The 26,361-nt window shown below is 40.5% G+C and overlaps 1 protein-coding gene across 2 annotated transcripts in view; it reads left to right on the top strand.

Moving 5' to 3' along the window:
• Positions 1 to 658: 658 nt before the first annotated feature.
• Positions 659 to 26,361, top strand: part of kcnab1b (potassium voltage-gated channel subfamily A regulatory beta subunit 1b) — a 33,254-nt gene continuing 7,551 nt past the window's right edge. The window contains exons 1-8 of one of the 2 annotated variants that reach the window (XM_055033095.1): positions 659 to 782; positions 5,995 to 6,514; positions 15,646 to 15,689; positions 18,500 to 18,537; positions 19,220 to 19,299; positions 19,968 to 20,012; positions 21,749 to 21,793; positions 24,255 to 24,298. In XM_055033095.1, the coding sequence (XP_054889070.1) occupies positions 6,300 to 6,514; positions 15,646 to 15,689; positions 18,500 to 18,537; positions 19,220 to 19,299; positions 19,968 to 20,012; positions 21,749 to 21,793; positions 24,255 to 24,298 (511 nt within the window). In that variant the 5' untranslated portion in view covers positions 659 to 782; positions 5,995 to 6,299. Of the gene's footprint in view, positions 783 to 4,864; positions 5,431 to 5,994; positions 6,515 to 15,645; positions 15,690 to 18,499; positions 18,538 to 19,219; positions 19,300 to 19,967; positions 20,013 to 21,748; positions 21,794 to 24,254; positions 24,299 to 26,361 lie in introns of those variants that run through there. The other variant, XM_055033094.1, reaches the window with a different exon arrangement.

The raw sequence follows: 26,361 nt of genomic DNA, 5'->3' as shown, positions 1-26,361 counted from the left end.
TGTCAAGCTGGACCTGGAATAATATCAAGCAAAAGCCTTTGTCTTATAAATGGTCATCTAAAAATAAAGTCAGCATTGCAGGTATGGCATGCAGAGCCGTCCCTGGCCTCCTCTCTGTTATATCCTTTCATAATGTTTGTGGGTCAAGTTTATTTGTGTGCTTATGATGTGTGTGTGTGTGTGTGTGTGTGTGTGTGTGTGTGTGTGTGTGTGTGTGCGTGCATGTGTGTGTGTGTGTGCGTGTGTGTGTTTGGCTTGCTTTGTCGGAGAGCATGTGAATGATGTGGTGATGCGTGCAAAATGTGTCAGGCTAATACTCTAACTCGCTTCATTAGTCCTTGTGTATTATAGGAACACTGCAACAAAACAAAGCCTGCGCTGTCTTACATGACCGGCACTGGTTTGTGCTCGCACACAGACGTCTGAAGGGCAACGTATATAGAAAGGGATTTGCTATCTAAAGCAGGGGTCCCCATCAGTCTATCCGAAAAATGTACCTCCAGGCAGCGTGTGGTGAGACCTCAATGCAGAGGCTGAGAGAGAGGGGCCAGGAGAGGATCACTGCCCTAGTTCCATCCTGGAGACACAGGGGGCGGGAGCCAGGTCGCACACCTCAAACCCCACCGCCTGGGTTTCAGAAAGCGTTGGAGCGCACACACACACCTCAGGAGCAGCTGAAGCAGGAGCAGAGTGTTGAGGAGCAGAGTGTTGAGGACCATCGTCGGGACCAAGACAGTTTGTTTTCCAGGAGCTACTCTTCCTCATGACTGCACGGTCTACAGGTAGGGTTCCCAGTTGGAGAACTGTGAACAGATGCTTCATGCCCTTTGTGAACAGTATGATTTCACACTAACTCCCATAATTATCATAATAGAATTGAGGAGTTTCAAGGTGTACTGAACAAGATTTGATGAAATCACATCAACATGAGTTTTCTTCCACTGATTAGAATAACTCAGAGCCTGTTTGAATATTCTCTCTGTTTGTTTGTGTTATTTACGAGTCACTGGTTGTTGAAATTAAACTTTGATTCTACTCAGCATCCTGTTAAATGCCTAATGCTTTCATCGCTTCTTGACAAGATCCTGTCTGGCTCAGTGAAATCCCCTCGTTCTCCTGGATAATAAATCTGCTGTTTAATGCATGATGCCGCCACCAGATCGCCTGCCACGCTTTCCCCCAACTTCAGCAGGTTTCCATAATATTAAGGAAATAAAACTGCATATACTCCCTTTAGAACATTGCTTTAACAGAGCTGATCATTAAAGCAAATAGGACATTTTCGTATTCCGCTACACAATTTGGTAAAATATGCTGATTCCAAACAGTTGCATTGCTTTGAAAAAAACATAGATTTTGGACTTTTAGTGTAAAATCTTTATGGTGAATAAAATAACAGGCCACAAATCTTAATCTTAATCCCAAAAAGGCTGAAACATCACCCAAAAAAAGATATTTCATTGCACATGCAGACATAGGAAAATACAGATACATCTGTCCAACAATCCTGCACAGGCACAGAAAACCTCTAAGGATGGATTAACCAAACATGCTCGTTTTGATCACTGGGAGAAAATCGGAAATGAACACAGACTTATAAGTGTTGCACTCACTTATTGTAGCTTGATACAATAAGTGCAACAAGTGGTTTAAACCTACACTGCTACAATGTCAGAAAAACATTTAACATTTTCTACTTTTTTGTACAGGAAAGGCCAAAAGGGACTGTTTTTCTCTCACAACAACATATTGTCTTGTTATATGCAAAGTAAACGTGGAAAAAGACTGATTTAAGCATTTTGACATGCAGAGGGTTAATCTCGAGAAATCAGTTATTTTAGCATATTGTTAAGGCATAAGGACAAAAACTGTCATCTTGCAGTTGGTACTTACATTATTTTATAGTGGAATAAACTAGAAATCCCGCTGCATGTCTCCAGAAATTCCCCACTTGTGCAGAGCCTTTTCAAAGCTTTAAGAAACTATTCACCTCCCCGCTGCTACTTAATGTCCCACCAAGAAGCCATTTGCAAGCAGGAGATGCACGTGACTTACACATGACAGGATACATCTGTAGGGATCGACACTGAGAAGATGTCCACTTTTGTCAGTGTCATCACAGTGGAATCCGAGAGACAGACGCCGTCCACAGAAGCGACGGTTGCGACGCTGCGGTTGACAGATGGTTGCCCTTGCCTTTTCTGTCAAACGCTCATAAAGCATTCTGCCAGCATATCTAACTCTGAGTCAACATTCTGCACCAGCATTTCATGGAGCGAGATCCATAGAGCTCCGTAAATCTGGTAATTATGCCTTCACGCAGTCACTTTTGGGACAGATGAAAGAACCGAGGCTCCCTCCTGTGTGCTCTGTATGCGAAATGAATCCCAATGATCCACATTCATGGCTTGATGTGAAGTTTTAAAAAGAGAGATGATGGACTTGTGCTGTGGGGATGAGTAGATGGGGGGAAAAAATGCAATGTGAAAAAAATATGAGGAAAAAGTTGAGCAGGCAAAAGAATATTGAAAATGAGCTTGTGTAGATGTGACGCAGGGATGACTTTGTGGACTTCTTGGAAGGATTTTTCCTTTTTATCGGAGTCCAGTGTGACTAGAAGTCTCTAATGCTGCTCCGGGGAAACGTTTTTGTGGAATTGACCAAAGAAAATCACTGCAATCATAAACGAAATCGTTACCAGGAGGAACCACAGGCGGTGCTGTCAAGCGATGCGGACAGATGCTGCACCTGTTGGAACCCCTCAGTTCACTTCTGCACAGGAATCCATCAGTCTTTTTTTTGTGCAGCATCATGACAGCTCATTTCAACTTCTGCACACTCACCTCATGGCTGTTTCTAGCAGAGATCCAGGAGGTTCTCTGAGAAACCATTAAGTCAAAGCACATTGCCTTGAGGTAGCAGTGTTTACTGAGGCTTCTGGATTTGAGCCAGATTGTAAGAGTTTTCTTACATTCTGGCTCACTTTCAAACTGGATCAACAGAAGAAGATAGAAACCTTGGAGGTGCTCGTGACATTAGAAGTACGTTTGCAGCTTTGTCTATGCCATAGATACGCCTCCAGAGCGCTGAGGAATTACACCATGCAGGCATTGCTGCAGGCAAAAATAGCTATTTGAAGATGAAGTAGCAGCAAGGTAAAGCTGATGCAGCTTCTCTCCATTTATCTCAAAGGGTTGTAGGATTTTAAAGGAGGCGTACGCGTTGTAATTTTACACATCACATTGAGTTTACACATCCCTGGGATGCAAACGGTTGTGAGAGCAGTTTGCTCAGAGCCCTGGAGGGAGTTCTCCACAGTCTGCAAACTTCCCCTTGATGTCTTTGGGTTTGAGACCTAATATCTTCATGATGATTTCCACTTCATGAAGTGTTCGCGCAAATAACCTACAGCAAGATGGAAGAAACAGCACCATCAAGTTTTATTGGGGTTCGAACTCTCAGAGTGAGTGTGACAGCGTTCTCCTCGAAGAGAAGTAAGGCCATGACTTTTGTTTTGGCTTTTTCTGAGGTCAGGATGTAATACACAATCACTGCCAGGAACGATTATGTGTGTTCAGTCTGTGTTACTTCCAACAGTCCCAGCAGCAAAAGTGAAATCTAGAGCATTCATAAGAACAGAACATTATGAAGAGTTCACTGGAGACACTTTAGGGTTTATTTCAGGACATCCAGTAGTTCAGAAACACGTATTCATCTGATTATTTGTTTCAAAGGGGCGTGAACAGTTTTTATCTTTTTACTAGCAAATTACATCAATCAGCCCCTCCAGTTTCTTGAGAATTATTGTGGAAATTTATGCAAAAACAACAAATCCCCTCACTTTTTTAAACGAATATGTAATTGGGATTTTATTGCAGATTTTCCTCAAAAATTATCAGAAACTTTCTTACTTGCACTAAACAGCTGCCTCTGGCTTAATTGATGTCAGATTACAGTCCATGATCTATACAGCGAGAAATAAAAGGTCACATTTACTGAAAGAGATAAATGCAAATTCCGCAAATATTGCCAAATTAGTAGCACAAACATTTGATTTTTATTGCAAATAAAATCACAGGAAGTATCACAAAATCCTGGAGGGATTGAAAAGATGTTTAATTCATTGATATTGTAACAGTTTGTGAACAGGTTTCATCAGTACTTTCTGGCACAACCGGCCCCTTTAAGTGCATTCATTATCTTAGCCCAAACGAAAACGGGTTTGATACCCCTGATCTGTTACTAAAACATGTTGCTGCGACAACAACATAACTGAGCCAGCACAAATCCCTAGTGTTCATTTTACTTTTATCTCAGTTTATGAGACTTTGCTTTACTCTCAGAATGTGGGCAACGTCTCGGATCCAATGAAGCATGGAATTTATTCTTAAAAAGCTGCAAATGTATAGTTTTTACACGTGTCGACTCCATCAGACACCATCGCAACGATCTAAATAAAGCTGCGTCAGCCTGGAGGTGAGTGGATGTTCAATGAACCAGGAAATCTGGCATTGTCACGTTATTGCTACATGGGGGAAAATAAGGCGCTGCTCTGCTCAGTGGTTTTTATACTTTACTGCACTATACCACTCTAACCCATCTGCACTCAACATCTGGTCTGAGACTAGTCTTACTTGAATGGATTTTTAAGAAGGTTGCATTTTGAAGGTCGAAGAGTGGACCTGCATATTTGTTTTATGATTGAAGCTGCATTGTGTTGGTTGGGTTTAAATGTGCAGCATTCAGAATCATGCAAAAGGTAATTAAGCAGCTTAATCTACCTTGACACTATGTCTAAGGTGGTTATCTTAAAGCAACAGAGAGCAAACACACACACACACACACACGCACACACCCCCACACACACACACCCCACACACACACACACATCTTTCCCATTCACATGCAGCTCTCTCTCTCTTTCTCTCTCTGTGTGGCGCCATAGTGTAAAACGCTGCAGCTCTTCCAGGCGAACAGTCAGAGGCTGTTGCCTATAACACACACACACACACACACTCACACAGACCCGTCCTCATTCAGCGACCGGCTCACTTTCTCACCACACGCTTCTACTCGCCTCCTCACAGCATCTGCCTCCTTCTGGAGCGAGGTACCATGCGTCCTCCTCCTCCGTTGCGCTTGTCCTTTGCATTCCCAGGGTCCCTTCACCACCCAGGGCTCTAATGCTTAAAAACCAAGAGACCCTTAACAAAAAAGAAAAAGCAGCTGTGTGACTTCCTACAGGAATTTGGAGACAGATCAACCCGTTTTGTTTTTCGTTGCCGCTGTTGCTTGTGAGGGAAATGCTGCATGTGTTTGGATACATATCTGCACTGGACTCCTGATCCCTCTCAAAAGTTGTGAGCGAGTCCGAAGACATCCAGACGTCCATCCGTGCATCTTTCTACTTGACCGCCGGCAACTCGCTGTGTAAGAACCCCAGCATCAGTTAGGATTTGTTTTTTTGTTTGTTTGTTTTTTTGCGCCTGCGCTGTTTACCAGGAGACATGTTTTCTTTTGTTTTTTGTTTTTTTTGCATGCACGGTTTTAAATCGGCAGGCATGGGTTTATTCTTAAGACGTGTGTCCGGGTGTGAGTATCTATAATTACCTCGCATGCTCGTCAGCTGCGTCAGTGCGTCCTGCACCGGTGGTGCAGCGTTACACTCGTCACTTCAAGAGCCTGACTGAAGGTTCAGCTGCAGCGAAAGGGTGAAAGGAGACTGACTGAGGTCCTGTCAAATTTCTGCATTACAGACGAGCACAAAGGAAGTAGATGTAGAAGAAAGTAAATTTGGTTTGAAAAGTTGTAGAAAAGGTAAAAATACATAAATAAATATGTGCACCACAAAGACCAAAAACAAAAAAACATGGCAGAAGGCAAATAGACAAAACATTTTTTTCAAACGTTCTTCCTATAACTCTAAGTTCATTTTCTAACTGACCGCCTTCTAATCAACCCATCCTTCTCTCTTCATCTCCATCCTCTCTGCAGTTTCCAGGTGCAGACAGACTGGCTGGGGAATCCCTCACACTCTGACCAAGACCCTGACATGTCCGGCCGTGAGAAGCTGCACGAGACGGCGACTCTTCCCTTAAAGCAAACCGAACAACCTCCTCGTTGCCTCATGCAGTTTCCACATGAGCTTCAGCAGAACTAGGCAGGACTGGCTCGCTCTCAACTTCACATAGTCTCAATCCCAGCTTCCGCAGACAGACCCGGAGGCTCTCAAGGGCGTTAAGGGCACCAACAGGGTCCCGTTTGTCTTGGAGCGTTCTTGCGGCAGTCTGCCAGCAGCCATGCAGGTGTCCTTCGCGTGTACGGACCACGGGCTGAAGGCCCCTCGCAACGGCGAGCACAGCAAGCAGAACGCCACCAGCCCCAACACGACCAGCCATGCCCGCGCCCGCTTCCGCACCGTGGCCCTGATCGCCCGCAGCCTGGGCTCCTTCACCCACCGCTACCACCACAACCTGAAGGAGTCCACCGCCAAGTTGACCGGCATGAAATACCGGTATGTAAAATGACGACGACGGACAACGTTGTTGTTTGCGTGAAGAAGAAAACAAAAAACTGACACACAGAAGCAGCAGGTGGTGGAAAGAAAAGAGCACAGCGAGGAGGTGATGGGGATGAGGGGAGAAAAAACTTAAGATGTGATGAGGGACAGGTGATGAGTGGGATGAATGATTGTGACATTTTTCCCAAGCTGCATGTTCATCTTCTCAGACTGAAAAGATAAATATGAGGGAACAACTCGAGAGCGTTCCAATACAGCCACAAAGTTTAGTATATTCATTTTTGGTATTTTGCTTATTTTTTTTTTCTGAATGTTTAAAACAAATCCAAAAGATCCCCCGTGCATCGCTTGGGATGATTCAGATGGTCTTGTCACAGATCAGATTTAAACTGCTGACTGGAGCATTCTAACACAAAAACAAGCTGTCACTTCTTCCACTGTAGCTCTGGCTGCACGTTTAGCATCATAGTTATGAACCACCCAAAGCAGCCTGTAACGTATTGTCCCTCCGGATTGCCATGTTTTTATCTCTGTGGATTGACAGCTTCCCTGTCCCTGCTTACCAAAAGCATTCCCGCAGCATGATCTTACCACCACTATGCTTTCTGTAGGAGTAGAGTTGTTCGACGTGTATGTCTTGATAGCTAAATTAGGTGAACTCTTGATTTTATTTTACAGATGTAAGAGTAAAGAGTCTGGGCACAAATGCATGTCATTATGTAAATATTTCGGGAAATAGTAGGAAGACATCTTTTCCTTCCACTCCACGGAGAACTTACTGACAAACATTGACCCAAATAGAGCAGTTACGATAAAGAAGCAAAAAATATATATACATATAATTCGCTTAAAATCAAAAAGCACACAGACTTTTAAAACAACAACAAAGTATGCCAAAGAGGAACTGGACATCCACAGTTTGTGCTTCCGCGTCAACGTTGGGTTTGCTCTTTCAGGTCTTCGTTTGACACTCTGACTGTGCTGCATGCAGCTCCATTAATGACTTGCCACCATCGCACAGCACATTCTGGAAAGTGTGACAGTAAAAGCTGTGCGGTGCGGGTGGCGGAGCTCGCCGTGTGTGCACTTGTGTGGGAGTTGTAACAAAGCTGGGCCAAGTAAACAATGCTCTCTTATCTCCACGAGTGGGCTCTTAACCCAGACCGTGGGAGCAAAGCGGGAGTTTTCGCCTCACCAGGGAGACAGACATCATCCTTTACCGAGGCGAGATGGAGAGAGAGAGAGAGAAGAAAGGATGAAGTTAGAAACTAGGAATGGAACAGAATGAAAGAGTTCACACTAAAGAGGCAGATTTGATGCACAGTGGCGAAACTGTGATAAGTGCCTGTCACGCGTTCTTATCTCGTCTCCATGACAACCACAAAATGGCCAATTTCTTGGGTTCCCGACAAAAGTCTGGTGATTCCTGTTGTTCTAAGCGGCTCAGCATCTGTTCTTGAGTTGTTTTTGTCCAAGAAGTTAACTCCGGACTTGGATCCTTGCCGTAGCTTCCTAGAAAACGGACAGCAGCTTGACCTGCCTCCACCTCAAAGAACCAAACGGTGTGCTATACGTCGCCCTCCTCCTTTCTCTCCAAACCCATGAATCAAAGCGCTTACAGCAGATATTTTTGTTCCTTTGGATGTTACCTGACAGGGAATCTCCTTCTGTTTTTTTCCCCCCCTAGAAGTGAAAGCCAAGTTCAGTACCGTTCCTGCGTTGTACAAATTCTTTGAAGTTCTCTTGTGGTTTTAACAAATCTCACAGAGATTTTGTTCTCTTGGAAACGAGAGTTGTGGGCGTATACCCTTCCTGGCACATTAGGCTCAAGCACATCGGTGCATAGATGTGCGTTTGATGCGTGTGGCATTAAGCTTTCACACTGGGAACATCTGAAGGCGTAGCAAGTCGAAGCAGAAAAGTGGAGTGCACAGCAAGCAGGCCTAAACTAATAATACCACCACCCCCGACATCCTCGCTGTCATGGTGATCCAATTATAGTGTCCTTCTAATTGCAGTGTTCCCTCGTTGCAACTTTTCAAGGTTTTTTTTTTTAACTTTGTCGCAAAAAAAAAAGAAAACATAAAAGCATGTTTACAGCCTAACATGTATAATTAGCACAGATGCAGTACCCTGTCATGCTGCCGCCATAAACTTAAATGCTGGCTGCTTCTCGGTCTTGGTTTATGGGGTGCATGCTCCACCAATGCATCATGCGCTTTTGTATTATTATTTTTTGTGATCTGTAACATTTTCTCTTTTCCATCCACCTTCCCATAAGCTCTGACCAGCGTCTCTGACTTGCTCAGCAAAAGTTCCTCACAACATGATGCTGCCATCACAATGTTTTCCCGTCCTGCTTGCATAGGCAGCAGACTGGACTGATTGAATGCATGACAAATAGTCACACGAGCTCCTCCAGAATTACCCTGAGTTTCTTTGTAGCTTTTCTAAGTAACAATGTCCCATTAGTTCAGGAGGAACTCATTTGTAGTTGCTTTGTGGACTTTCCATTTTCCTGAGGTGAATTCAATGGTGATATATGAAATTCTAATATCTTGGGATATTGTTTCATAACCCAGCTTTAAACTTGTCCAGACCATTCTTCCTGGCTTAACTGCTGTATTTGCGGATCATTTTTTTAATGCTCTCTAACAAACCTCTGAGACTTTCGCAGAAAGCTGCCCAGAAAATAAACTACCCACAGTTTAACTCTTAAATAATTAGGTGACTTCTGAATTGTTTTATCAAGTATTATGAATTCATAGCATAGTAGTTTTCAGATTTATTTCTAAAAAGAATCAAAACCATGGCTCATTTTTCTTTTCCTTTTAGGTACTTCTTCATGTTAGTCAGTTGCACAAGGTCATAACAAAGTACGTTCAAATTTGTGGTTGTGATACAGAAAAATAGAAAGTTTTAAGGGCTGTTAGTACCTTTGCAAGGCACTGGGGGGGGAAAAAAGTTTTGTTAATAGGGGGGAGGTCCTGGTTGCCTCGATTAAGCCTTTTGACAGTGTTGCGAGCTAGAGGATGAAGCTGCTTGGACGGTTTAAAGTTGCACAGCAGAATGACGCAGAAATCCCTTCTGTTGAGGCTTATCAGCAACCAGCAGAGACCGAGTTTGCACGTATACATCTGTGTAAGCAGAGTTTTTTTTGTTTTTTTTCTCTGTGCTAGTCAAAAAATGGGTTTGGTGCCGTACTTTCAAAGATTTTGGCAACAAAACCCCACAAGTAAGTCGAATGAAACTTTTAAAACTGAACTCCAGTGATTTCTGTCCTGCTTGTTAGACAGAATCAGCCTGAGAGCAAAAATCACTCTTGCATTCACGGAATGCGACTCGTGCGCTTCTGCGCTTATCGTTTTAATTAGTTTCAATATTTTCCTCCGCGGAGTCCCCTCTATTTAATAAAGCAATGAACTACCACGGGCCTCGCAGGAAAATTAATAGTGAAACCGGATTCTGCTAAACAGTCTAATTTCTCCCAAGTCCAAGTTTTTAAGTGGGATCTCATCAGTGCGGAACTGAAAATAACCAGCAATTTGCATTTTTCTGCTATTGTACAGACAGTTTTTTTGTCAAGGACATTTCTAGCACATTGTACCGTAGATTATTTTTACATCTTAAGCAGCAAGTCAGCAAGAAATCTGCTGTGTTCTTTGGATGGCAGCTCATTTATTTAAATCATGTGAACCCCTGGGATTGCACAGCATGCAGATTGTACCAGTATTTCTGACCACAGAAAAACAAACTCCCAGACATTCTTCTCTTCTTTGCTGGCCGCTTTTGTTTTTGTTTTGTGTTTTTGTGAGGAAGCAAAGCTAGAGAGATTATTGGTGTCACTCCATGCATGTGTGCCCCCATGTAACCAATCGTGATGCTTTCAGGGCCAGATTGTTTTAGCGGTGTTTGCCCCTTCGTCTCCATCAACCCTCAATAACCCTTAATAATAATTAATTTTATTTTCCAGTCCCATTAACTTCTGCACTTCTCTCAGCTGTTATGTGAATTACTAATAATATGAGCGAGGCTGCTGCACAACAGGATCCCTCAAGCATGGAGTTGCCTCTCTGCCTAAAGACCAAAGAGGCCCCCAAGGATAAGCAGTGAGCAGTCCTCCTGCTTAAAACTCCAGGAAGTTGCATGAGCCAACCACATTTTAATTAAAGGTCAAAAGCAAAATTGCTTTCTGCAGGCAAAATGTTTGTTCTAAGCTCATGTAGAAAGCTTTCTCTTTTTTTCCACCTCTTTCTTTTTAATCGGGCTCCAAACAGGCTGTAAACACAGAGATAATTGGGGGCGATAAAACAGTAAGAAAGACTTTCTGCATGCGTGTAATCCTCGCTGAATGCTGTGCCTGTAAAAAAAGAACAACGCACGCCGGCTGACTTGAACAGATTGACTATTCTGATGGAATAAATTGAAGCCTTTATCTAAGTTCTTAGCAGAAAAAAGGGTCAGAAAGACAAGGTGGGTCTGATTTTTTTTTTTTTTTAAATGCAGGAATTTTTCCTAGTCTAACCTAGCTTTAAAAATTATTCTGACAAAGCTACTTCAGATTTGGTAAATTTTTTAAAAGCAGGTTAATTTAAGCAGGTGATTCCATATATATATGTTTCCTCCTGGCAAAGTCACAGAAAGCTCCACAAGTCAGTTGACCTTGTTTGGTGCATTTCGTTAACAGTCACCATGTGGAGATTTTTCTTACCTTCTCGTCATCCTGACTTTCTCCAAACTATATAATTTTGTGAAAACCATAAAAGCAAAATGAAACAATGAAAAAACAGTAGATAAAATAATTGAAAAATACTCTAATGCTGGGTCAAAGGTCAATGAAAGTCTGAGCTTCCTTCACATGTTCGATATGGATTAGCAGGTGGTGGGTGGAGCAGGATTTTTCAAAGACTTAAAACCAAAGAATATTTTAATCAACTTGTAAACAGGCAGCCAATGCGGCGATGCTAAAATAGAAGTGATTAGAAGTAATTTTTTTTTGCTTTAGTTAAAAGATTTGTTTTTTCAAGGATGATCTACCACAGACAACCACAGGGATCCTAGATCTTTGAGGATGTCCCTAAAAGACACATTTTCTTTTAATCTTTGCATTTTGTGTTTTTGGTAAATTTGGATGATACAAACATGTAGCTATTGTGGTACATCAACTCTTGTATATTTATTTTTTTCCCTTATAGTTTTTCCATTTACAACTTTTATCTGTCCGCAGATATAGGAAGTCCTGAAAACTCAAAGGATAAACATTAAAGAGTTGTTTAGGGTGAGACTCGCCTCAACCTCTATCACTTTACAATTATTTCATGGAAACTGTTTGGGTCTCCACCAAACAGTTAAAAACTTTCAACCTTCATCTTTCAGTCTTTTTGTTAATCTGGTTCATGCCTGGATTGTTTCTTGTCCCTTTGATGTGCCAAATGACCAAAATCAAAGAAATGAAAATTAAATATGCAATGTTTCTGTGGGATTAAATCACAGAAAAGACCAGAAGTCTGCTTGTGTACGACCATCCCTGCTGCATTAAATGTGAAACGACAATGTTGACTTTGACCCTGTGGAGAAACTAAACAAAAACCCATGTCCAACCTCTTCATTACAAACACTCTCAGGCTCACACACAAACCCACTATACAGACATTTTCATTGTGCAGCGCGCTGTGGGGAACTTGCTGTCATTTCCTATCTCTTATTCTGTGTGAGAGAGAATTCTTTATCTTTAGAGGGTGTCTGCAGGGTCTTGAGTCTTGGACCTAGAATTGTGCAACCTTTTCAAATGTCTCTTCACTTCTGTGTTCCTCCCTTCATCATTCATTCTCCTTTATTTCCCTCAGCTACATCTTTCTTGCTTCTCATTAAAACCATATATGCTTAGAATTATCGTCAAAATCAAGACGTTTCCCATGATGTGCTTTATTTAGTATGCTCACAAACCATCCAACCACGCATCCGTTCGATTTTATTACACTCGCAGTATATCTCGCCTATCTCTCTGCACTGAACTCTTTTGATAACATTATGGTTGCCACCAAGAGAGCCGTGGGAACTGAGGAGGTAGGTGTTGTCTAATCCCTTCGCCTAACAAGGTTGGTTTGCGTGGGTTTGCTTAGTCTACGTTAATCCCCTGCGAGGAAGAAGTTTCATCCATTTATTCAAGACCTCGGCAGGAATGTTTGCCAACAGTATTGGTTTAAAATCCAATTAGAAGAAATCATGCAGTGCATCTTGTGAGCAATAAAAGTGCTTTCTAGGAAACAAAACACATTTTTCCACACCAAGAGGCCATTCCTCTGATGGCTTAGCCTCAATATTAAGCATAATGTATCAGATCCACTAAGAATAGAAGTGCATCCAGTGCTCACAGGATGCTCATAAGTGGTGACACGTTTGTGTGAGTGGGCGTCATCAAATGACTCATTTGTCATTTTACTTTAAGGCGTCTTTCTGGCCACCATCCAAGCATGAGAGGTCAAGCAACCTCGAGTGGCTTGCAAAACTGTTGATGTGTGTGATTGTGCAAACAGAATCCCAGGTTCTTGGCGTGTTTACGTTCCAACATCATGCCTGAGGCGAGGCAGCACTTCTTTTTCTCCCATCTCCAACATGCAGAAGCTTTATGCACTTCTCCTTCCTGTGCTGAAAAAGATTTTTTGTTGCTGATTTAATCTTCCAATTCATTCAGCAATCAGCTTTTTTAACAGAACTTTTGAACTGTAGCAGGCTTTTTGGTTGACAAACAAATGTGGATTTTGCTGCTCCCTGTTTCCCCTGAAAACACACTAGAACACAATAATATTAACAATCGAAACGCTTGTCTGGTTTTGAAACTGACCAAAAAGCAAAACAATTTGAGTGTGACAATGATTTAAATGATTACATAAGGCTGTATAATGTTTTGAGCGTGCTCTAACCCTATCATCATCAAAGTCCACCTAGGTTTTGGTTCGTCTTTGACTTGTCTTTGGTTTCAGCATTCAGCACCAACTAACAGAGATTTATACTAAATAAAAAGTTATCTATTGCAGGAATCATTTGACCCAATTCCAAAATCTTGAGCTATTCCTTTAACCAACAAAGTCTAAACACAAAGCTGCTATACAGCACAACTTTCCAGACAAAGTCTTGCCAAAAAAAAAACCCCAACAAACTACTACGTCTTTTATTTATGAAAAGGAGTGCTTCTAGTAATTCGGCAAATATAAAAACAGAATCAATGCAGACCCAAGACGAATGTGTAAACAGTCTGCATCTGTCTCTACAATTAAACAGATGCTTTACACTGGGCCATTTGCATTAAATGCGACAAAGAAAAGTCAGCCTGATCCTTAGCAAACTTTCTCATTCGAACTTAACTTTCTGCATCTCAACTTTGTGCAGCTAATTGAACTGGCTGAGGGCAGTGTGTGGAAGACGACAGAGGCTTTGAATCACTTCCCCTGCAATTCGACAGGCACAGTTTTCGGGCACAAGAAAATGACTGCTGTCGGTGTTTTACAGCCTCATTTGTTGTAATGAGTTAGTGCCTGCAAAGCAGAGCAGACAACAGAGTGTCGACGCTATAATTGGAAGCTTTATTTACTTATTTTTGTTTTTTCCAAATCAAATGTCTTGCTGATGATAGATCTGAGCGTGATCATCTGCCCTTGGAATGTAATAGTTTCCACGGATGGATGACAGAGGCTGCCCCTGTAGCTTTGTGGAGCCCCGTGTCGCAGTTTCCTTCGTCGACAGTCCCCATCCATCACACTGCAGGAAGACACCTGTGGTGGCCACAAGGAGAACAATTGGCTCCTGCAGTCGTTTTCTGTGTTTCGCAATTAAAAGCTTGCACCACATTAGCTCCTCTCTCAGCTGGACTTAATGGGCTACAGATTTTAAAACCAGAAATAAAACGTGAAACTGAATAAAAGGAAGCACAGAAAGGAGTCTGGTGCCTCAGCTAGGAATGGGATGCAATGGGATGAGCCAGCTGGAGCTAAATTAACTATAATCAGGCAAGCAGATGTTTGATATTTGTTCATGGGTTTACAGATGCAAAGGAAGAACAAAGCTGAGGAAGAAGAGAAACTGACATGATGCAACATGAATGCTCAGGAATGAACGTCTGCACCTTATTGGTAAACACAATAACAGTAAAGAGCCTCAGGACCGGTGTGCCTCATGTTGCGGGAAGATGTCAGATACTCAAAGGATAAGACGCAATCATGTGAGGAAGGTCGGAACAGAAGAAAAGGGCAACATCTGTCAAAAAGCGGCACACCGAAAACCTTGCTTGTGTGCGGTTCCTTCAGAAAGTATTCCTACCTCTTCACCACCCCAAGTGGAAGTAAATATTGGGTGCTTTTCCATTATTTTCAGCAAAAATCTGAAAGTTCTGGTTTTCACTTGTATTCAACCAACAGGAGTGAACACTATACAGAACCGCCTTGCTGCTGCAAATTCTTCTAAATATATATGTACCTGCTTTGCATGTCCAGAGAGTGAAATTTCGTCTCGTCCTTGTTTACAAAATAGGTCAAGCTTGGTCAGATTGGGAAGAACGAATATGCGAACATTAGTTTTCAAATCCTTCCACTTAATCGCAATTCTATGTAGGTCTTGACTTTGACTAGGCCAATCTCGCACAATAGGAAGCTTTGATCTGAACCGTTCCAGTTTTCCCCTGGCTGTATTTTTTGGGTTGCCATGTTGTTTGAAGATGAAAATTCGCTCTTGTCTGAAGACTTTTTCATGTTGTGAATGGTTCCATGTTGTTGTCAGCCTATTGGGAAAGGTTGAGGTTTACCTTCATAGGTGGTTAAATGGAGAAAAGGAGGTCTTGATACATATGTCACACTTTTCCCATTTTTTAGTAACATTTATAATGTTTTTCCACTTTACCCAACCCTTTGCATTGGTCTCACACATTAAAACTTTTTCTAAGGCGTTATCTGGGTGTTTTTCTTTATCTCAAAGAGGCATAGCTGTATTACCAGCTGCATCTTTCAAAGTGTTAGAAAAAAAGTAATAGCATATTAAGGGGCAGCCTAGAAATTGCAGTCGCATTTTATTGATCGCATATGGAGATTCCGTTTTGTATTTTTGTCTAAATGAAGCTCTGATTTGTTTCACAGGAACCTGGGGAAATCTGGTTTACGTGTCTCCTGTGTGGGTCTTGGTGAGTACGTTTCATTAAAATGAGCAAATATCTAATGACTGTATAAACAAGCAGGTGCAGCCTAGTTTTAATTATGTGTTTGAGTAATTGATTAGGAGGCCAGCAGATCGGAATCAGACTGCCTTTAAATAAATCATATCATCTCGCCCCATTCTAAGCCTCATTCATTTTTAATTTTTATGGAAAGCCCTGAGAGACAAAAGAGACATTTAGTGAACATTAATAACAGTTTCCCTGTTAATATTTAATCAACAGAGGGGTTTTCAGTAAACAAAGTTCTCTATCATACATATCCAGTCCCGAGCTTCAGGAAAAGTCTCTCTTTCATCCTCATTCATTCAGTAAAACGCTTGTGGGATATTGTTTGTGTTTCACTGCTGTGTGTGTTTGTCACTGTTCTTCAAGGGTTGTCGCCTTCAAGTGAAAATATTTTTACAAGGCACAGAAATGATAGAGTGTTGCCCTGGCTCACCAACCAAAGAGGAAACATTTTAAATGAAACAGTTAATCATTCCTATCAGGGTTTTTTTTTCTCTTAAAGATTTATCCCAGCACACTGAACAACAGCTGAATATTGAGGAAAATACCTCCAGCAGCAAAAAAAAAAAAACAGATTGCTTTCTATCTTGCTGCAGTGCCCTTGGGCAAAACATTTTCTTTTACCAGACTTCTGAAAAAGACGATTAAGAAAAGCAGTTGAGCATAATGTTCTAAGAATATATATATATAAATCTTACATATAATTTTTTTTATTTGATATTTTATCTGTTCAATTCATTTTTAGCAAAATCTTAGAAGCTGTAATTTTCCTGAGCATTCGCTCGGCTGGTGGTCTGAATTGGTGCCACATTAGATTAGTGAAAAAAAAAACCCACAAACAGAGGAAATAATTAGAATAATATGAAGAGCATTTCTTGGTGTGGGTCTCCTGCTGGTATTTTAACTTTGCATGGTTTGCAAAAAGCAGAGTCAGTCACATAAAGTGTAACTTTGCTTCAACCTTGAGACAAAATTATATGTCAGTCGGTCTATCAGTCTGTCTGTCTCTGCTGCGTCTTTTGCAAGGATGACGTCAATATCAAACATAAAAGCAAAATAAAAAACATTTAAAAAAAGGTTCAAATACAACTAATAAGTATGTAAATGAATAAATAAATCCAGCATTAAATATTAGTGTATCTCAAGCAAACATTTACAATTTTTCTGTCGTTTTGGCTCATTTCTCACACCGGCACAACACCTTGTGCATTTTTATAAACAATTAGTACAAACTGCAAAACCTGGTGAAAGTCATCAGGGTAATCAAAATGAAAGTCCTGACTCCATGATAGTCAAAGTTCTTTGTTTTGTTTTTGTGATTACAGTTGACTCTGGAAGTGTTTTCCAATTCAATACAATGCAATCTACAGTTCAATTTTTTCTCTGTCGCATTGTTCATAAGACAGTTCAAAGTATTTGCCATATTTATTTTAGATGTTTGTGTTCAATGGATGAACGTGAAATGATCAAGCAATAAAATCAGGACCTCCAGTACTATAGGAAATGACTACTCAGTTTTCATAAGTTTAGTTCATTTTTATTGACACAACAAGAGCAAATGGTAATGTTCTAAGAGAATGGTAATGAAACAACGAGAAATTTCTACCATGATGTGTAGAAAACCCCTGAGGCCCAATCTTTACACTAAATTGAATGTTAAATGAAATTTCCACTATCACCATTTGAAAACCCTGTTTCAGTTGGTCAGTCTTGTAAATTAAACAGATTGTGTTTTTGCCATTGCCAGCTGGGAGAACGCAGACTGCGCCTACACCAATCTGCTGCATTGCTGCACAGTTGGTTAATGATTTAACACCAAATTTTTCATTATTTTTTATTAGTGAGACATGGTTATAAGCTCCGTCTCATGTCTCCAGGCAGCATCACATTGAAAAGAGAAGATGAATTTGCCAAAAATTCTCATTTTGTCATATTAATGTGCAAAAACCCTGAAAACAGTTTATCATTTTGGTCTTACGGCTCTCCGCCTAAGAAGTCCTTTTAATGGGGACAATATGAGAAGAAGAAAAACACCAACTGCACATTGTAGAAATTGTTGCTGCTTTTTTGCAAGTGACAAGTTAATGACACTGATGAAGGCATCTGGTTTACAGCTACCAACTCAATTATTATTTATTTACTTATTACTGTTTTGGACTCTTGGTTGCACTTAATTTTTATGTTGAATCCTTGGACTGCATAGTTTAACACTAAGCAAAGACTTTTTTAAAAAAAACAAAATCAATTTGATATTTATGAAACAGTTTTTTTTATCTTTTTGTTTGCTAAAATAAAAAGAAGCATTTTGGAATGTCAAGACTGAGAGGAACAAAAAACTGTACTTATTATTATTAATGAGCTATTTTCAGATGCGGTTTGAATATATGCACATATTTATTTTATTTAACCAGACTTTAATTTTTCATATTGACGTTTCCTTCTGCACTAAAAGATATTTCTGTCTGTTGGACGCTGATGGAACTGACAAGCAAATACGTACTTAGAATATGTCAAGTCTTTCTGCCGCTGAATCCCTGTCATTTTTTCATGTGAGATGAAATAAATTAACAAATATTCCTTTCAATGTCCAAAAACACATATTCCTCTTTAATGAACATGCAGCTGACACTGGGCTGTAATGGCTTTAGGACAGTGAGCATTTTGTCATGAGTCTGTGCCAAAAAGGTCAAATTAAAAACAACGGATTTTACATACAGAGTCCTGCATATGTGTTTTATTTTAGATCTGACTTTTGGTATTTCCATCAACAGGAACATGGGTAACATTTGGAGGTCAGATCTCTGATGAGGTAAGGCTTCATGTCACTTCCATTACCACTGCAGCTCTAGAACAGATGCTGGTTTTCATTCTTTTAAACCCAACTGGGTCAAGTAAATGGTGTGCGGTTCACAACCTGGGGAAGCAATTTGTTGCAGCTGCATGTAAAACGATGTGGGTGTGTGTAGACCGCTGTTATTGTCCTGTTATCAGTTCAATAATATCTATGGGGACTGTGGGGTGTCCAGCAAGGCCAACTGGGCATGCTTCATTTTTCACTGTCAGAAGACATCTTTTAATGGTCTGACCCGACCTTGGAGGAAAAAGAATAAAAAGGATACTGAATTGGGGACAACTCATCACTGATGGATGACCATAGGGAGAAACTAATTAATTGCAAATACAAAAATTGGGGAAAGCATATTAAAATGCTTTCCTATCTGATCCTCTTCTTTCCTACTGGATAAAATGAAGGCAGAAGAATTAGGTCAGAACTGTCTGAGGAAGCATCCTGTGTTGTAAACAACTTTAACCCACAAGCAGCCAGTTATGATTTGTGTCTCTGAAGCAAAGAGATTTGCACTTTCTCTGTTTCTTTTGTGAATTCCCTTTCCCTTTTGAGATTAAGTGTGAGTCACTATTTTGCTAGAGTTCAAATCACCACTCTGTCATTAAAAAAAAAAAAAAAACAATGCCTGTCACCTGTCTCTCAGGTAGCAGAGCAGCTGATGACCATTGCCTATGAGAGTGGGGTCAACCTGTTCGATACGGCCGAAGTCTACTCTGGGGGAAAGTGAGTGGTGTCTTCTTCCGTTTGCAATCGTCCCTGCACTTTCCTTGTTTTTTCTGTTGTTACTCTTCAATACAAGGCATTGATTACAGCAAAGTAATCCTAATTTATTTAATTAATTATAACAATTTTGATGCCAGTTTTTATTCATTCAGGTGCTCAGAACTCCATTTTGTTTAATTTTAGCTAAATCTAACAATTCTTATTTGCTTTTCTACTTATGTTTTTTCAGCTATTTTTTCTTTAACATTTAGATAAATCAGATATTGTTCACATATATATGTTTTGTCTCTTTTTTCTCCTATGTCCATTATTTCCATGTGTGATGATTAATCTAGGAGCAGCTGTAGCTTATTCATCACCACCACCTCGACTTTATGTCCCCAGCTCAATCTTACCTTCTATCTAGACATCATCTTGTTGAATGATGAGGGACAAGTAGAAGATGAAAATTAATTTCAAGGTTGCTGCTGGAATTCATGCATATTCTCCAGGAGTCATTTATCTCTTGTTCTACCTGTGGTTTATAATCGGGTTGTAGATGAGCAACAGATAACTTTCATGTTCATGGAGGGGTGATGTGTGCAATCTGATCTAATCTTATCAGTCCTTGGTTGTGTTGCTTTTGGTTTTGTATCTTATCATGTTTTTAATTGAATTTTTTCCCACAGAGCAGAGATAATCTTGGGAAACATCATCAAGAAGAAGTGCTGGAGGTAAAGTAGTGACACCAGACAAACGGCAACAAACTCTAACAAGATGAAAATGTCTCTTATTTTCTCTTCAGAATAAAAGATCCCGGTTTAGTGCAAAGCTGCTGAAACATTGACATTACAAAGCATGTCCAATTTGTCAGGATGCTTAAGGAGAAAAATTAGTCTCTCGTTAAAATGCAATAATTTTAATGGCCTATATTAATAAAAGTTGTACTTACCAGTCCCCAATGAACGTTCAAGCAAACCCCTCAACACCGTTAAAACCGCACAAAAACAGCTTAAGAAACAGTAAGGCTGAGGCAATGAGACGGCCTCGAAACTCCCCACATCCCAGGCACATTTACCATCACTGGGATGTGCCTGAATAGGCGCAATACGTCTGCAAACCCACACAACCCAAAGGATTTGCTGCTGACCTCTCAGAGTCACACAATCAGGACAATCGTGGGGGCTTTGTGACCAAAGACGAAGGGTTAGGCGTTGAGCTCACTCCCAACACAGACAGACATCTATTAAGTCACACAGGCTTTGGACATCAAGGCAATGTACACATTTCAGCCAAATTTTGCAACACTCAGTGTTAATGTTACAAAGAGGCATAATTTCAGACTAATTCAAATTTATATCTGAACAAGTTTTGGCTAATAAAATAAAAACTGTGTTGTCGTCCAAGCTTAACCAGTGAGTGTATGGAAGTATAAACTGATGACAACAGTGGATGTCAGAGGACTTGATGAGACCTCAGTGCTTACAAATGGAGGTCAAAGACTCTGACACCATCTGTGCTGCAATTCACCACCGTCTCCTCTCCCTACCCGCTATTGTTGACTTTGTGGATGGTTCGTCGCAACCTAATTTCTCTTGGTGTAAAATTAAAACAATCTTACATTTATTAATGCTATACTCATAATCTAGTGTAATTACCCTTGGCAACATTTATAAAAAGGAAATGTAATCATCCTTAAAATTTTCTATGGCAGAACTTTTTATTTTTTGAGGTGGGAAAAATAGTTCCCCCAGTCTTAGGAAGCTTGGTCATCCCTGCTTGCATATCAGTCATAAAATGAGATTCCTCCTCCTCAAAGAACCAGATTATATTTTGAGGAAGACTATCTGGAAAATCCTATATGTATATGTATAAGATACAGAATCTCTTAAAAAGTGGCCAACATCATTTAATCTATTTCTGCTTTTGCTTTCAAGAATCTAAATGGTGTGGTGAAATAATGGAAGGTGCATATTTCATGATTATAGTATGTCACCTAATTTATTGTATGTAGGTAATAAGCACTTAATCAAGCATTTGCATGTTAAATTAAGCAGGCTCTGCATAGCAATGTGTTCACTTATTACTATAAACCTGAGGTTTCATAACATTTCACATTTGTAGATGGCTTACCAATATTTTAGCCTGTATTTCACCCGGACTCTGAATGTGTATAAATCATTGATCAATTCAAGCATGGAAGGTTTGTGGGAGTTTGATTGAGAGCATTCAGAGACTTCCCAATGTGTCACTTCGATATTGATGTGAAAGAGGCACACAGTCTGCCACTTCTCTCAGCAGGATGTAAGATCACTGAACAACACTCCTGTCATTCATAGATTTGATTGCTCCACTTGCTTGGGTGTGCACACAGTAGCATAATACCAAACTCACCTTAATGCTAAAACAAAATCATCTCTTTAAAATTTTAAACAGGCCTTTTCCCCTTTGATGTGTCTGCTTCCCTTAGGAGATCCAGCCTTGTGATCACCACAAAGCTCTACTGGGGAGGAAAGTAAGTGCATTTGTGTGGGCATGCAAATTGTTTTTACATATATATACTGTATGTGTATGTCAATTTTACAGCTCAGATGCTCAGGCTATATGACTAATGGCCGGCTAGACGTGAAGCTTTTTCCTCCAGCTCTAGGCCTCCTGGCGTTGAATCAGACATTCAGGGGAAACCCACAGGTGCACACACAGGGCATGACAGTGGAAAAAAATGACAGCCAGCTCCCATCTTGCTTCTGTTTCCATGTTGTATTTAACATCTATATCCCTCAGGCCACACGTCATATTTGCTCCTGCTGTCATGCTGAAATATTGTGAGTTCAGTCCACATTAGTCACATTCCCCTCCCTCCAAAAAGCCTTCAGGTTTTCACCAAGGCAATCGGGTTTCCACCAGTTCTTTCACATTCTTCCTTTGGTTTTCTTTAAATATCATTAAGTCACTACAGAAGGTTACAAGATTGTGAAATTTTTATAGAAAATCACTCTCTCAGGCAAGTGTCAATGTATTTGAAATCTATTTCCATCCTAGATGCATTCAGAGAACAACTACTTCACTCACTAGAGAGTCTTGGCGAGCATCTCTGCTTCACATTATGATACTTGCATGTGATGCATGATTCCCACATGTTTACACAAATGTAAGATTACTTGATCTAAAGAAATTTCAAAGTTTGCACTATAATCAAGCTAGAAGCGAGGGGCCAATTCAGAAACGTTGAAATAATTCATATTGAGCAAAACGTAAGATTAGTTTCGCACCATTTCATAACAAATGTGATCTTGAGGCACTTAAGACAAATATGTCAATTTCAGTTCAGTAAAAGCTCCATCAATGCCTCTTTTCTGGACAGAAACAGCATGAGCCAGGAGTACTTTCTACTAGCAAGAGAAGCTTAGATGCTGGGAGCAATAGCTCTTTCAGCAATGCTATCAGGGATTAAAACACAGAATCACTGACTTGGCATGCCTTCCACAAAATACAGTCATGTGGAACACATCGGTATAAATGAGTAAACAACAGCTAAATGGCTGACAATCTTTTACAACAAATATTTCCATATAAACTACTCTTGCAATACTGCCCCAAGAAACACAGAGCTATATGTCACATAAGATTTAGCAGCCACACAGTCAGGTATGCCCCATGGGAGTGTGTGAGAAACACAGCCAAAGGTAAAGTGGAAATCAGACCTGTCACAAAGCGAGACACCAGAGTAAAGTTAGACATGATAACTTATTTGTTCTGAGTTTCTTCACTTTCTTCAAATAACTAACTTTTCTGTATCACACAGAACGTAAAAGTTACAAGGATGAAAGGTCACATTGAAGGGGATTGTTCTGTCCAAAAGAAGACACTGTTTACAGATTTTCTGTTTTTCTACATTAAACACCTTCCTAAGCCTTTGGATCTACCGAATGTAGGGACAAGAAAAAGCATCCATCATGATTTGTTTGTTGGTAGATTGGGGCTTATAATACAAAATATATTAAACAGCAGAGGCATGGAGTAGTTAATGAAAAAAAAAAAATTAATGCAAACAGTGAAAAAAAATTACAAAATCCACAAAGAGCCAGGGCAGAACACAAATCATAAATCCAAGAAACCACCAATTAGACAGAATTAGGAAGCAAGGATCCAGCGAGGAGTGACTGAGAATGAGGTGCTTAAGTCTTGGGAGGTTGAATGCTGAACAAAAGACCTGGGCTGATGAGCTAACATGTTGTAGAGGTGAAGGGAGAGTGCAGGGAGAGCAGGCAGAAGAGGAAGTGACACAAGTGATTGAGGTACCAGTGTGCCTACACCAAGGTCTAGGAAAAGAATCTAAAAATATAATTAGACATGACAAACATAATAGAACTAGAGCAACTCAGGACTAGGCAAAGAAACAAGCATAACTGGAAAAACTAAGAAGGAACTGATGTAAAAATAAAAACAAGGTCGAACTAACAGACATAAGAACTAACATAAGTAATAATTATACCCAAAACAAATTCAAACAATCCGAGATCCTGACAGCATCCTCCCTGGCTTGAGTGGGTTTGTTTTTTATTATTATTATTTTGTGTTCAGATATGTCTTTAGCAAGTAAAAGATCTAGCAGATAGTGAGAAAACAGTTGCATAACAGACTTCAACAGAAATAAAGTTAAAAATAGATAGATATTGTAGAATTAAAAGATCGGTATATCTACATTGCTTACAGCAAAATTTAAAAGCGACTTGCTCTCTCGCAACAATGGCTGCTCCTCCAGAGAGGCTTTGAGCAACGTAGTGGTTTCTTTAATTATTGCTCTCTTCTCAGTTTAGGTCATTGGCCATGTTTGGGTAGGTTTCCTTTTAGTGGCTGGAAGGGGACATATAGTGAAGAATTTTGTCTGGCATGATTAATTGTCTGCTTTTGCTTTTCTAGCTGAGGTGTTCATGTGTGTTTCTCAGCTTGTCATTTTTTTCATCCTGTTTCAGAGCAGAGACAGAGAGAGGCCTCAACCGAAAACACATCATTGAAGGTAATCTGCCAAAATCCTCCTCTGTGTTTTGTCCTTTATGTTGCACCATCCCTCCCACTCCTGTGTCACTCCTGCAGAACCTCCTTCTGTTATTTTACTTTTTCCTCCCTCCCTGTTTCCGTCTGTATTTCTTCACACAACAGCAAATTCAGCTGTTGACGCAGCAGAATTTGAAAGCAGAATTGGCCGGTGGTGCATCAGACTGTGTCTCACATGACGTGAACAGGTTTCTTTCTAATGCATTCACATTCGAGGTGCTAGAGCCAACTGCAGCGCCCGCTCTTCTATTTTCTCCTGCCCTCTCCCCTTCTTCCTAATTGTTACTTTTCTTGAGTTTATGGCGCAAAACTTCCTCATCCCCTGCTTATGAAACAACTGGCCTCTCCAAAGCGCAATGCACCTCTTACAGTGACTCAGCCCTCTCCCACAATATTAGCATTCACTGCAGCCACTGCAGCGGTTCCCACCAAACAAAAGGCGAATGCACCGAGAAAAGGCGGAATGAGAGGGGACAAGGTTTCAGAAGCAGGAGGTTGCAGAGAGTAAGAGATTCAAGGGAGGCAAAGTGAAGGTTTCATCATCAATTAGTTAAGCCCAGTTTGACTAATGTCCTGGCTGAGTGCAGCATCTGTTGATACTCTCTTCTGCAAAAAAAAAAAAAAAAAGCCCTTCAAGGTCACTTATTTAGGTATTGTAGTTCACTAATCCATAATAATAAGTTCTCCTGGTTTGACCTTGAGTTGAACAAACCTCTAAAAGGCTGAAAATGTGCTGAACATTTTCATAAATTCCCTGACAGCTTGAGCAGCGACTGAACAACTTTTATTGAGCTTCCATTTTAAATGCATCATTTGCTGCAGTTGCCGGCAGAGTTGCTTTGTTGTTCAGCGTGTTTTCTCGCTTCCAAAAATAGATTCCCTTCACGGCCCTTTAAACTCCAGCTAATCCAGCCAACAGCGCCGCGTGATGACGGCGCAAACCCAGATTAGAATCCATGTTAAAAAGTGGTTCTCAGATTGTGTGGGAGCAGATGACAGGGTAAGGTATAAGGCATTCTATCAGCACTCGGAAGTGGTGTATCTCTCAGCTGGGATTAGAGGGTGATGAAGAACCCTCTGGCACTAATCTGCCACACACACTCTCTCTTACTTTTCCATGTCTCTATTACGCTGCCATCCTCCTTTGTTGCAGTCTCCTGTGTACGCTTTTCATTTCTCATCTGGTTTTAAGTTGAGCAGGCGCTGAGAGTGACCTTTCTTGTGTTTCCATGTCTTCTTTGAGCTTGATGTGTTTGGGTCACCCCCTCCCCCAACACACACACACACACACACACACGTCCAGCGTTGTTTATGTAAGAGGAGTGAGGATTTTACAGGTACAAGTTGTTTTTTTCACTTCATACATTGGATCTTCTTGTCAGAAAGCAAGCTAAGTTTCAGAGGGATTATCTTTAAGACTTGTGGCGTGTTTAAAGAATGCTTACTTTCAATCAAAGACTGCTTTGGAATGCTTAAATAGGATTTTTTTTTTTTTATGCATCAGCCTTTTCTGGATCTTTTACTGCTAGTTGAAAAATTCACCAATAATAAAGCAAAAATGTTACTGTCTTAACTTTCAGTCACATATTTAACATATTTGGAAAACAATTAGCCACTAACTATTAACTTCTTAGACTTTCACAAAATAATTTTGTCTCTCGCTTTGTCATCAACAATCTGGCCCCATTTTGTTGCTTTTGAGAAGCAGAACAAACCTTTTCGATATTCTTGAATAAAATTTGCAAATAAGCTGGGATCAAAAAATATGGCAGGCCAGTCACAGCTGAAATATTTTAAATGAGCTGGCACTTTCTGACATCAGGTTTTCCAGGATAATGAGGGCTCGATTTTAATGTTTTTTCACCAAGCTAGTGCTTTTTGAAATGTCTCTTTCTTGTTGTTACTTTAATGAGGACATTATCATGGATTGAGCTTGCATAAATCTGCAGAAAGCTCACAATTTTGGTACAATTATACAAGAAAAGCTTGGAAAATTGGATCAGGTCCTGCTTCGATTGCGGAACA

The sequence above is a fragment of the Poeciliopsis prolifica genome, unplaced genomic scaffold (genome assembly GCF_027474105.1).
Source record: "Poeciliopsis prolifica strain line A6 unplaced genomic scaffold, Auburn_PproV2 SCAFFOLD008, whole genome shotgun sequence".
Taxonomy (NCBI): Eukaryota; Metazoa; Chordata; class Actinopteri; order Cyprinodontiformes; family Poeciliidae; genus Poeciliopsis; species Poeciliopsis prolifica.
Note: the sequence above shows the minus strand (reverse complement) of the source record. Positions and strands in the feature narration are given on the sequence as shown.